Below are 13,746 nucleotides of genomic sequence, written 5' to 3' on the forward strand. Positions count from 1 at the left end.
GAGATGAGATTAACATTTTCTGAGGGTCACTGGGCTAAATGATGTGTTCTTCCATGACACCATTTTCTTATTCTATATTGCTGTAGTCTTGTGATGTCATATTTAGTGTACAATTGACAATTTTGTGACATGACGTCATTGACTTGTGTACGACATTGTCCAATTCTCCCTATTACGTCAGCTTCCACTGATTGAAGTATGATGTAATGGCATAGAAGTAGCCGTCACGGGGCGAGGGAGTTTCACATTGTTTGACCGCGCAGCGCTCACTACTAAAAGGCCCAACAGACACGTATGTGGGTCTTCTACTGACCGTGAGCCGGTGAACTGCTGAGTCAGCAGGCTGGAATGTGCTGTCTCTACGCTGCTCTCGCCACTCATCTGTGAGTAATTGCAGCGTGGTCAGCAATGTTTTGACCATGCAGTCTTTTATATTGTCTATTGCTGTGGTGGGGAACAGACACAACAGCGACAGCATTTAATCAGGGTCGCCATCTCGCACGACCTGTTCGCGTTAATCCCTCGGGACAGGTCTTCACTTTCTTTGTTTGAACCAAATGATTTGACATTATTCCCAGTACCTGAAAAAAAAATAAAATCATTATATCCGTTTAAATAGCATATATGTACCTACTTTTTATTCAACCTGTATATGAAATAATAAAGGTTTGATTCGCACCCTCTAACGTAATATTTTCTTGAAAATGTAACAACGCTTAAAAATGCAACAAAATGTGCACTTTACTCAATCAAAATGTCATAAAAATCCAAGAATGTAATTACAAAAATAATAATTTTAATGTATAATGTAATAGCTTATATTATTGGGGTTTTATGACATTTTCTGGTGGGTCTTTCTTCCCCCTCAAAATTAATGTAAAACTTGACAGATAATGTATTATATATTTTCAGCCCAAAGTTCTACATTTTGTGTTTTGAGAATCTAAGTCTTAGATTCTCAAAACATCTCCAAACATTTTCATTTTGTTTATTTTATTTGAACTGAGTCAAATGCCATTTTTAGCATACGTCGCGGGCCACTGAAAAATGGACGGCGGGCCGCAAATGGCCCCTGGGCCGTAGTTTGGACACCGCTGAGCTAAGCCATTCAAAGAAAAAAAAAAAATCACAGAAAAAAAAATGTTAAAATGTTGGTGTTAAATATTTCAGAGTTGATTTTGAGCCCCTAAATGTAAAGCAAGCTCCGGCCACTTGATTAGAACTGTGCTGACGCAAGCATGTCTGGGATGTAATATATATCATATAATAAATTAATAAAGTATATTATTGGGTAAAAAATATAGTACAATATCAGTGAGGATTTATTTATTTAATTTTTAAGATTATTGGGTTGGTTTTATTACATCTCTGACCAAGTTACACCAACTTCCAAACAATCCAAAATTAATATATTAAGATGAATTAACTTAAACTTAATGACATCATAATTAATTAGTTAATATATTAACTTAATTCAATTGTGTGTTACCAGTTGAAGCAATTCAATTAAGTTGGTCAACTTTTTTTTTTTTTTTTTTTAATACTAGTACAATGGGTTCAAGCTCAAAAATGATCTTTAAAGAGTGTGCTAATTTGATCAGATTTTCAGGAAATGATTAGACTATAGGGTGCTAAATGCTGTATTGAACAGTAATATCTGGCCTTTGATTTTATTGTAGACATGAGCCTGTGCCCACTGAATGTACCCCACATTTTTTGTGTGTGTGTGTGTGTGTGTAATATTCAATTTTACATCTGATTGGACCGTTATCGTTGCATAAACAGTTTGTTGCCTATTAATTTATACTGGTGAAATGGGACTGGGCATACAGCAAATAAAAATAACTGTGTGATACTTACGTAGTGAATCTTACTTTCAGAAGAGGACTATAATGTCTGTGATTCATGCTTTGTAAACATAAGGCTTTTATTTATTTGGGATCTGATACAGAGCGTTTGTTACATTTTATGTGATTTTGACTGTGAATGCAGAATTTCCAGGGAAATGTGCAACAGTTACAAAGAGTATATATATTATACATACACACAGAGTGTATCGCTTCAAAAGTTGGTTAATAACATTGCATTTGGAAAGACCAGGACAGTGATTTTATTTATTTTGCTATTGTATAACTGAACATTTTACCTTCCATTTTCTTTCAAAGGGGAATAAAATATGGACTCACATGTGCCCTTTTTTCATTGATACGATAAAAGCCTCACATACAGAGCGAAATGGTTTAGTTAAGTACAATTACAGACAAAAAATGTAAAATGCTTGTTTAAAATACATTTCAACTGAGAATGCCGCGTAAAATAAGTCAAAAAGTAAGGTGCAACTCATCAGTCCTGCAACACCGGACATTTTTTGGTTTTGTTTTTCTGAAAAAATAACTTTGTCAAATGTCACGCTAGCAATAGGAGGACAATGTATAGAAGTGCGGCTGATTTACCTGCCGCTCATTAGCTAACAGGATCAACTTTTGACGACGACATCATCAGCGCAGGTGCATAATGCTTTGAAGGAAAAATTAGTGGTGCTTTTTTTTTTTTTTTTTTTTTTTTTGGTCATACTCAAACTTGATGAAATTGCCCCACCACCCAAAATGTCTCGTATGATTCCTTGGCTCAGAAGGCTCCCTCTAAGAAAAGAGTGGCACTCGAAATTCAACTCAAAGACATATCCCATCACGTCAGCGCTTCGATCCATCCTTTTTTGGGGGGGGAGGATCGATGAGCTGGGATCTTTTTGACGCCGCCAATTATCACGTATGTAACAAGTGCGATCATATCGGTTAGTAGCGAGTACGGCAAGGTGCTTGACGCGGGCCGACGTTTCATTCGGTGGAGCCGCCGAGCTGCTGCCGCATGTTGCTCAGCTCATCGATGAGCTGCTTGAAGGTGATCCTCTTCTCGGGGGCGTAGTCCCAGCACTTGCGCATTATCTGGTACACCTGCCGACACAACAATACAGTTCGCCTCGTGTCAGACGGAACGCGTTTGGAACATTTATTCCATAAGTCTGCTAATGCTGTCAACTGTGTGTTACAAATAAATGCTCAATGAGACCTTTGAGGTTTTATTCAATGTCCTTGACATTTAACTCAAAGTCTATTTAGTAGTAAGCTTTGTCCTCAGTTGAACATGCTACTTGTGAGGCAAAACTGCTATTAGTGGTACACTGTTTAAAAAAAAAAAAAAAAAAACAACTTCAAATAACAATTTCACTGTTTCATTTAATTAAAAATATTTTAATTTACAGGCACGTGCCCCTGCTCAAATGTGATTGGACCCAGCAGTCGCCAAATCATTGACATATCACGGCACCGGCGCAGTGACTTCGCACGCCTGGCCAATGCAGCCTGCCAGCATTTTTTTCCAATCAGACGCCTACTAATTGTTATGCCCCCCCTGAACAGTAGCTGGCGCTGCTTACGACAAAGCATTATAATCCACCTCACTAGGAGTCTGGAGAAGGAGAATCACCTGTTAAGTTAAGAGAGGCAGTCTCCTGAGTACCGTCACATCAAGAATGCACGTTGGCAACTTGGCCATATCATGTTGGTTTGCCTGTGAGACGTGAGTGACTGTTTAAAATAACCTTTATGTTCAGATAGATTGTTTTGGACGGACATCAATAAGCAACGTAGTTTTGCACAAGCTAAAACTAAATGCATTGTTGTTATGCAATACAATAGCACCCTCCAATGGTTGAAAGTTCAAACAGACGCTAACTGACGTTTGCATTTATTCTTGTTCTCTTATGATGATTATGCCGTAATGTTTTTAGTCTACAGGACTGCCTCAGAAAATTATAATATTGTGATAGTCTTTTATTTTCTGTATGATTATGCCGTAACGTTTTTAGTCTACAGGACTGCCTCAGAAAATTAGAATATTGTGATAGTCTTTTATTTTCTGTAATGCAATAAAAAGAAAAAGAAAAAAAAAGAAAAAAAAAAGTCATACATTCTGGATTCACTTGGAAACACTTGCAGGTGTTTTGAGTTAATCAGACGATTCAAGTGATTAGTTGAATAGCCGACTAGTATACTTTTTCAGGATATTCTAATATTTTGAGATAGGATGTTTAAGTTTTGTTTAAGCTGTAAGCCATAATGAACAATATTAAAAATAATAAAAGGCTTGCAATATTCCAGTTGATTTGTAATGAATCCAGAATGGATGGTATTTTTGTTTATTTTATTGCATTACAGAAAATAAAGGATAATATTCTAATTTTCTGAGACAGTCCTGTAGAAGTGGAGGATTTATTAACATTATTATTAATTAATCATATTAATAAATTATGTGGTTGTAAATGAAGTAGTAGTTGAAGTAATAAATGTATTTTTCAAAGGGTGTGTGGAAAATGAAACGACAAGGAGAGTTTGGCACTTGAGCTTGAGTATGACCTTTAGTCATATTGTAATACAAATTTGCACTATGTTCATATTATAATGTTATGTTGATAAAAGTACTGTATGCTTTTTTGGAGTAATTGCAAGAATACAGTATCTGCATGTGTGCATGCAAGTTCATTCAGGTTAAACAGTACTGAATTATTCTTTGTACATTTTATACTTGAATAAATGGCACTTTATGTGCAAAAATCTCCTATGTGCTTAATATATACTTAAATATATTTGAACATTTAGAGACTCCGATTGAAATTAATTTTCATGAAAACAAATTTGGCATCATCTTTGGACGAAGTATCCTAGCACCCCCCCAACCAACCCACTCCCACCAATGTTGGGCAGGAAAAAAAATAATGAAAGTGACTTACAGGATTAGGGCAGCCATCAGGTTGTGGTAACCGCTTGCCCTCCGTCAGCCCCTTGAGCAAATGAACAATAGTTATCTGTCCGGTGGGTGACCCAATTGACTTGGAGAACTCCTGCAGAAAAAAAAAAAAAAGAAGCTACTCAAGTGCTTTACTTTACTAAAGACAAACCTGATATTTTCATAAAATATAATGTACAGTAATCTTCCCCTATCATGTTCATGAATCAATGAACCACTATTTGGAAGTGAACACTGTTAAGTTGCTTGGCAACAAGACAGGACTTTTGCCACCATCTTGTGGCACCTTTATGCATTTCAGAGAACAGAAAAATATTTGTAGACAAGTTTGTTTTTGTTTTTGTGAATAATAGTGGATAAGTTCCCCAGCAAACTGTATAATTGTATTTATTTATTTTACCAATTTTACATAACCCGTATCAGTGTGTCACAAAGAGAGCATGTGTGCTGGTGAGCACCTGCATGGGCCCCTTGGTGGGGTCACAGTAGGTGAAGAGTTCATACATGGTGACCCCAAAAGACCAAACATCCGAGGCAAGGTAGAACTTGGACATCAGGGACTCTGGAGCATACCTGAGATCACACAAACACAGGAGAGTGACCGGAATTATTACGCTGGGAGAAGCACAAGAAGCAACAAGTGACTTGAGTGAATTTAAAACAGAGACTTTGATTTGTAATCTTTACCCGTTTACATGTATAAAGTGCCTTTTTTATGTTCTGTGTGGGAACAGATGCATAGCAAATACAAACCGTTACACCGCAAGTAATAAAGTTTCTGGCACACAGTCAGTCATAAGGAGTAAATATGACGTTTAATATTTCCCTGTAGAGTTGGTCCACTGTTATGGCAAAGTCGTCATTAATTGAAAAATCACAAGACTAAAACAATCCATTGACAAAAACAGTAATATATGATGAGTATTGAATTTGTATTCTTGAAGTATTTACCAGTAAATAGGGCTGTCAGTGTCGTCCTTGACGGTGTAATAAAGTTTATCGTCCTTAATGCTTTTGGTCAGGCCAAAGTCTCCAATCTTCACCGTCCGCTCGTTCTCCACCAGCACGTTCCGGGCAGCCAGGTCACGGTGGATGTAATTTAGAGATCCCAGGTAATCCATTCCCTAAAACACAAAAAAAATAAAATAATAATAATTAAAAAAAAAAAAAAAAAGATATTGGACACGTCATTGGCAAGTGTTTGAAAAAGTAGAGGGTGATGCCAAACTGATTTTACAATGAACAACTGTCAAGCCTGTCAATGTTGCTTGTGCCCAAATCATCAATTACATTTTGATGCTGCTTGACCTCATTAGGGTTGCAAGAGAGCTGTTAAAAATGCAAATTGAGATATTTCATTCATAATTCCACACCACATCATCTGCAAAGAGCAGAGATGCAATGCTGAGGCCACCAAACCGGAACCCCTCAACGCCTCGGCTGCGCCTAGAAATTCTGTCCCTAAAAGTTATGAACAGAATCGGAGACAAAGGGCAACCTTGGCGGAGTCCAACCCTCACCGGAAATGAATCCGACTTACTGCCGGCAATGCGGACCAAACTCTGGCAACGGTCGTACAGGGACCGAACAGCCCGTATCAGGGGGCCCGGTACCCCGTACTCCCGAAGCACCCCCCACAGGACTCCCCGAGGGACACGGTCGAACGCCTTCTCCAAATCCACAAAACACATGTGGACTGGTTGAGCGAACTCCCACGCCCCCTCAAGGATCCTGCTGAGGGTGTAGAGCTGGTCCACTGTTCCACGGCCAGGACGAAAACCACACTGCTCCTCCTGAATCCGAGATTCGACCTCCCGACGGACCCTCCTCTCCAGCACCCCCGAATAGACCTTACCAGGGAGGATGAGGAGTGTGATCCCTCTGTAGTTGGAGCACACCCTCCGGTCCCCCTTCTTAAAAAGGGGGATCACCACCCCGGTCTGCCAATCCAGAGGCACTGTCCCCGATGTCCACGCGATGTTGTAGAGGCGTGTCAACCACGACAGCCCCACAACATCCAGAGTCTTTAGGAACTCCGGGCGGATCTCATCCACCCCCGGGGCCCTGCCACCGAGGAGCTTTCCAACCACCTCAGTGACTTCGACCCCAGAGATAGGAGAGCCCACCTCAGAGTCCCCAGACTCTGCGAAGTATTCCCCCCACCGCTTCACGACGTCCCGAGTCGAGGTCAGCAGCACCCCATCTCCACTATACACAGTGTTAATGGTGCACTGCTTTCCTCTCCTGAGACGCCGGATGGTGGACCAGAATTTCCTCGAAGCCGTCCGAAAGTCGTTTTCCATGGCCTCACCAAACTCCTCGCATGTCCGAGTTTTTGCCTCAGCAACCGCCGAAGCCGCGTTCCGCTTGGCCATCCGGTACCTGTCAGCTGCCTCCGGAGTCCCACAGGCCAAAAAGGCCCGATAGGACTCCTTCTTCAGCTTGACGGCATCCCTTACCGCTGGTGTCCACCAGCGGGTTCGAGGATTGTCGCCGCGACAGGCACCGACCACCTTACGGCCACAGCTCCGATCGGCCGCCTCAACAATGGAGGCGCGGAACATGGCCCATTCGGACTCAATGTCCCCCGCCTCCCCCGAGACAAGGGAGAAGCTCTGCCGGAGGTGGGCATTGAAACTCTTTCTGACAGGGGATTCCGCCAGACGTTCCCAGCAAACCCTTACAATACGTTTGGGTCTGCCAGGTCGGACCGGCATCTTCCCCCACCATCGGAGCCAACACACCACCAGGTGGTGATCAGTTGACAGCTCCGCCCCTCTCTTCACCCGAGTGTCCAAAACATGCGGCCGCAAATCCGATGACACGACTACAAAGTCGATCATCGAACTGCGGCCTAGGGTGTCCTGGTGCCAAGTGCACATATGGACACCCTTATGCTTGAACATGGTGTTCGTTATGGACAAGCCGTGACGAGCACAGAAGTCCAATAACAGAACGCCGCTCAGGTTCCGATCAGGGGGGCCGTTCCTCCCAATCACGCCCCTCCAGGTCTCACTGTCATTGCCCACGTGAGCGTTGAAGTCCCCCAGCAGGATGAGGGAGTCCCCAGGGGGAGCGCTCTCCAGCACACCCTCCAAGGACTCCAAAAAGGGTGGGTACTCTGAACTGCTGTTTGGTGCATATGCACAAACAACAGTCAGGACCCGTCCCCCCACCCGAAGGCGGAGTGGGTTGCTACCCTCTCGTCTACCGGGGTGAACCCCAACGTACAGGCGCCGAGCCGGGGGGGCAATAAGTATGCCCACACCTGCTCTGCGCCTCTCACCGTGGGCGACTCCAGAGTGGAAGAGAGTCCAACCCCTCTCGAGAGGACTGGTATCAGAGCCCAAGCCGTGTGTGGAGGCGAGTCCGACTATGTCGAGTCGGAACTTCTCAGCCTCACACACCAGCTCGGGCTCCTTCCCTGCCAGAGAGATGACATTCCATGTCCCGAGAGCCAGCTTCTGTAGCCGGGGATCGGTCCGCCAAGGTCTCCGCCTTTGGCTGCCACCCAGCCTACTCTGCACCCGACCCCATTGGCCCCTCCCACCGGTGGTGAGCCCGTGGGAAGGGGGACCCACGTATCCTCTTCGGGCTGTGTCCACAATAGCTTAACACATTGTGATGACCCTGGAAGCTCCCTGCAATTTTTGTTTTTATTTTTAACCAAAGCTGTCGATTTTTTGTATGTTTAAAATTAAAAGCAAAAGTCATTTCTTAAAATTTTGATGCTAATATTTTCTCATTCACTGCAAATGAATATCAGCTTGAAATATTGGTTATCAGTGTCCTTGACTACTAATAATCGGTATCGGTCTTGGAAGAAACCATATCGGTCTATCACTCTTCCTGAGTCATCATCAGCCAAACTTGGGTTGTTATAAAATGATGCTATTTGTAGCCTTTTTTTTAATTTTTATTTTATTTTTTTTTAAATAATGTGGTCAGATTACCACAATGGTTCGTTTAAGAGTTTTGTGTCAATTATAATGGTTACTTGCCATTTGGTGTGACATGTGACTAGTACAGTGGTGGGCAAACTCGGTCCTTGAGGGCCGGAGTCCTGCAGGTTTTGGATGTTTCCCTGCTCCAACGCAGCTGATTCCAATCAACAAGATCTGGACTATTACGTTTATTGATATTTTATCATTGACATCACATCTCAAATGCATTTGGCCACATAAAGAAAGTTAAAATATATTTTGATTTTGCATTTCCATTGTGATACTGTATAGTATGTAAAGTATTTTCAAGTCACTCCAAATATTGTGAGACTGGTGAGAGGGGCTTTGGAAGGACCAATCACCACCATCTTTTCATCTGCAAGTTATATTCTATTTTAATTTCATCTCACTTAAAACAGTGCATTTTGCCCACATTTTTTGTCTATTTTCCCCATTCAGAATTTCTTTTTTCTGAATGAAGAAGCACAACATCCAATGGTACCTACGTAGCATATTTGAGTGGAGTAGCTGAGCAGGGTGCTGAGGCTGATCTTGCTTTTGTTGTCGGGCAGGTAATCCTTCAAACTTCCCAAAGGAAGGTACTCCATTATCAGCTTGGTGGCCCGACCACCTGCTCGCACACAAATGAAGAGATGAACGGCAATTTAGTAGTACAAAATGGTTTCTAATGTTGAAAGAAATATCAAACTCACATACTTTCCTAAAAAATAAATAATGTAGATAAAAGATTTTTTTTATTGTTTAATAATTTTCCAATACAATGCAGCACTAATTTTCATTTGTTTACCTGAAGGCAACACATCATTTCTACAATGTGGCCCTTTAGTCCCTCTCCAGTGGCTCTTTGTGGAGCTCTAAAAATTATGGATTTTTTATTTTATTTTATTTGGCCTAAAATGGCTCTTATGATAGCAAAGGTTGCTGACCCCAGCCCTGGCATAGATGATCTAAGGACCCCAAGTTTACTGCGCCTTGTCAACTCGCCATAAAGTCTTCATCTAAATGTGAATGCAGACACTTACCCTCCTCCAGGCAAATCCCCTTATACTTGACAATGTTTTCATGGTAGAGGGCCTTCAAAATATTAATTTCAGTAGAGAGATTGCTGCCCTTCTCCTGTCCATTCTCGAGTTTCAGCGACTTCACCGCCACTAATTCGCCAGTTCGATCTCCTCTGGGATCATAGCGACACAGCTCCACCTTTCCAAAGTGGCCCTTCAGAAGGATCAAGTCAACTCATTAATTAGATCACCTGCACATCTGCACCATCCAATGAGATTCAATATGCACGCACTGAAATCCTACCCTAAAAATTTAATACTGCTTATTTTCTAATGTTTTGATGACCATATATAGCTACATTAGGGGTAATGTTGGAAACTTAGCTACAGTTATTGCAAATTACACCAACAATAATAAACATACTATTGTTTAATGATTATCTCTCTGACAGTGGTAAAACTGAACAGCACCACCTTCAGATTAATGTTACCAAGTAATCGTTACTCATCTGACTCAACCCATTACCGTGCAACTAAAATAATGTTGACGCTATTAAACAGCAGAGTACTCACCTGTCCCAGATCTCTGATATTCCTCAGAAATCTCTTTTCAAACACCGTTGGGTCCACTTCAGGTGCAGGCTGAGGTCCAATAGATGGAACTATGGGAGAAAAAGAAGCACAATCCTTGTTACGGTATACAGTATCTGATTCCTCAAGCACAACTTACTGTGACCTTGAACGTCTGCTGAATGACATTTCAGCAGAAATGTCTGCAGGTTATCTAAGTATTGGCGTTCCTCAGAAACAGAATCTACCTTGTTAACACACCTGAATAGGGCCAGGCAATTAATCAATCTTTAATGGTGATTTTGAGTTTGGATTCTCTCCATTTAGAAACCTTATAATTGAAGAACAATGAATAATGTGCCAAATTGCGCAATGTGTTTCAGACGTTCTGAAAGTACCTTGAATACACTTGCGCAGCAAGCGTGGATGTTTTGCGATTGATTCCACCTTCCCTGAGTGTGCTTTAAAATGTTTAATAACACCACAGTTGGTGTTTACCGTAAAACTAAACACACAAAAAAGAATGGCTTGTACTGTATAGTTATATACAAGGCATTGACAGTACTAATGCTAAAGTGAATGTAAAATCATATTGACATGGCATGCTAATGGCAAATTAGCAATAGGAACACAAACAGACATTCAATGTAATGCACATATTGTTACCAATCTGTGAAAAACAAGTTATATTAAGTGAGCAAATGAGCACTATCAAAACTTTTTTCTTCTACTCATCTTATCTCATTGTATGTGATCCATGTATGCACAGCACCACGCTGCCCGTAAGAGGCCAGCACGCAAAAAGCAGGACGATTTATTGATTTATTATAGTTATTGGTATGTATTGCTTTGATTTTTTTGTATCATTTTATTCTACTTGGTTCCAAATTTATTTTCTGATTGTTCTTTTTTTTTTTTTTTTTTTTTTTTTTTTTTTTTTTTTTTTCCTTTTTTTTTTTTTTTTTTTTTTTTTTTTTTTTTGTGTGTGTGTATGTGTGCGTGCGTTTGCGTGCGTGCGTTTGCGTGCGTGCGTGCGTTTGCGTGTGTGCGTTTGCGTGCGTTTGCGTGCGTGCGTGCAAATACGTATAAATTTATACTCATTCATTCACCTAAAACCTTATAAATATCCCATTACCCTTCGCCTTAACCAGGTACTTCAGAATCTTGCCAGAGTCGTGAGATTTAAATGGTCAGGAGACCAGAGAAAAGGTCAGAAAAAAAAGAAATAAAGAGAAAAGAAAGGTAAATCAAAGTGACATCCAGCACCGACCAAACACTTCCTGCCTTCCCCATGATTACAAAATCAAAGTCTTACGCCAACCCCGGAAGCCTCTAAATTCCAGCAAATTTAGCGAGATCTCAAGAGCCCAGAGGAAAAACTAAAGAGAGGAAGGAGGGAAGGATCGATAAGGCAGAGTGAGATCAATAGAAGCCAGTACATCCAATCCATCAAAGTGAAGTCCAGCACCAACAAGACCCCTCCTGCGTGGTTACAAAACCGGAGTCTTATGCCAACCCCAGAAACCTCATACTTCTAATAAATTAAGATCTCAAGTGACCAGAGGAAAAACTAAAGGAGGAAGGAGGGAAGGATAGATAAAGAAAAGTGAGAACCACAGACACCAGCACCAACTGATTCAAGGGGCTGTGGGAGGGAGAGGGTACTTCTGTTGAGTTTCAGTAGATGCTGGTGCGACGGATCTGGCATGCATAAGGACCACCACCAAAGAGAGAAGCCGTCAACCGCGGTCCAGCAAAGCGAGCACCCCCCCCCCCCCCCCACCCCCCCCCGGAATCCCCAGGCCGCGGCAGCACCAAGGCCACCCCCAAGCCACCCGAGCGGACACCGGTCAGCGAGCCGACCCAGATACCCGGAACACCCCCGCCCCAGCCCCGGCCCACACCCCCGAGCCCAAGGCCGCAGAACGAGGCCCAGCGGGCCCCCACAGCGCCCCACCGGTCCCCAGCCCCCATCCCCCCACGACCCCCCCGCACCCCACCCAAACCCGCCATCCACCACGACCCAGGCCCCACCACCCCCGACCCCCAAACCCCCGAACACACCCCGACCCCCAGCACCCAACCCCCCACCCACCCATACCTCCACCCCCCCCCCAAACAAGCCGCCCCCCCCCCGACGGCCGCCACCCCCCCCCCCGCGAACCCGGCCCCCCGCGAGAACCCCCCACCCCCCCCCGGAAACCGGCACCGGGCAGCAGCGCAGAGAGGGAAGATGTGCCCACCCCACCTCCAGCCGCGCGAGATTTGCACCGCGGCGGGAGGGGGGAAGCAGAGGAGGAAGCACCAGGGGAGAAGGCGGGACACCAGAACACCGAGCCCGGTGGGGAGAGGCCCCGGTCGTCACGCCAGAGTACAAGTGACACCTAACCCTGTTACTGAGTCCGCCAGCTCGCCGACTGGCGAGCTCTACCCTTACACCGTGAATGTGGCCCCACCCAGTGTATATACAAGTGTGTGCGTGTGGTGCATTAAAATTGGGAGCAGGTGAGTCGGAGCAGAGGGAAAAAATTTCCCCTACTCCGACACACCCGTATCCCCCCCCAAAAAATGAATATGTATATGTGTGGTGCATTAAAAAAGGGAATGGAGGGACAAAGTGGTGGGGCAGGGACACAAATGGGGGGGACCACAGCGCTGCCAGGCACTGCAGTCCATCCCCTCTGATGGCTCCCCGCCCCAACTCACCCCTCCCCTTGGACGTGAGGTGCATTAAAATTGGAGGGGAGTTGAAGGGTGAAGACGGTGTTTCCACCCTTCCCCACCCCACCAAGAAATGTGTTGTGTGCCCTATGTGTATATTTACAAAGTGTATAGTGCAAGCTAGTGAAGTGAGTAAGAGGAGCGACCAGCGGGGCCTCACCCAACCCGGCGGGTGTAGGTGGCACGCCCGCCCCCCAGCACCCCCACCCCCCGCCGCCCCCCACCTCATCCACCCGGCACCACAATGGGCGGACAGCCAGCGCAGCAGGGCTACCGGACAGCCCACCAGCCACCGGGGCCCGCCCGGGGCACCAGGAGTTATACCGGAGCGGGGCAGGCCCCAAACCCTCGCCCGGCCCCCGGAGCCCGACGCCCGGGCCGGGGAGGGAGCCCCAGGCCCAGGGAGAGGGAGGGGGAGGGGCCGCAGGGCAGACAGGGAAGGGGGGGGGGGGGGGCGGGGGAAGCGGGGAGAAGACGACAAGAAGGCGAAAGGGCGGCTGCAGGGCAGGAGGCGGGGGGGGAGAGGAGGAGGGAGGGCGACAAGGGAAAAGGGACCGGGAGGCAGAGGAGGATGGGCGGGAGGAGGCGAGGAGGGAGAGGCGACGGGGGGGAGGAAGGGGGAGGGGAGAGGGAACCACGGGGCACACCGGAGGCCCACCCACCCCGAACCGCGCCGCCGGGCA

The 13,746-nt window shown here is 44.8% G+C and overlaps 1 protein-coding gene across 2 annotated transcripts in view; it reads right to left on the reverse strand.

Annotated features, from left to right (window-relative positions):
- Positions 1-1,902: 1,902 nt before the first annotated feature.
- jak1 (Janus kinase 1) overlaps positions 1,903-13,746 on the reverse strand; it is a 49,612-nt gene continuing 37,768 nt past the window's right edge. For both annotated transcript variants that reach the window (XM_077533350.1, XM_077533349.1), the window contains 7 exons: positions 10,346-10,434; positions 9,794-9,986; positions 9,257-9,381; positions 5,758-5,930; positions 5,265-5,379; positions 4,790-4,900; positions 1,903-2,954 (listed from right to left, as the gene is read on the reverse strand). In XM_077533350.1, the coding sequence (XP_077389476.1) occupies positions 2,838-2,954; positions 4,790-4,900; positions 5,265-5,379; positions 5,758-5,930; positions 9,257-9,381; positions 9,794-9,986; positions 10,346-10,434 (923 nt within the window). In that variant the 3' untranslated portion in view covers positions 1,903-2,837. The remainder of the gene's footprint in view (positions 2,955-4,789; positions 4,901-5,264; positions 5,380-5,757; positions 5,931-9,256; positions 9,382-9,793; positions 9,987-10,345; positions 10,435-13,746) is intronic.

Source organism: Festucalex cinctus, chromosome 10 (genome assembly GCF_051991245.1).
Source record: "Festucalex cinctus isolate MCC-2025b chromosome 10, RoL_Fcin_1.0, whole genome shotgun sequence".
Taxonomy (NCBI): Eukaryota; Metazoa; Chordata; class Actinopteri; order Syngnathiformes; family Syngnathidae; genus Festucalex; species Festucalex cinctus.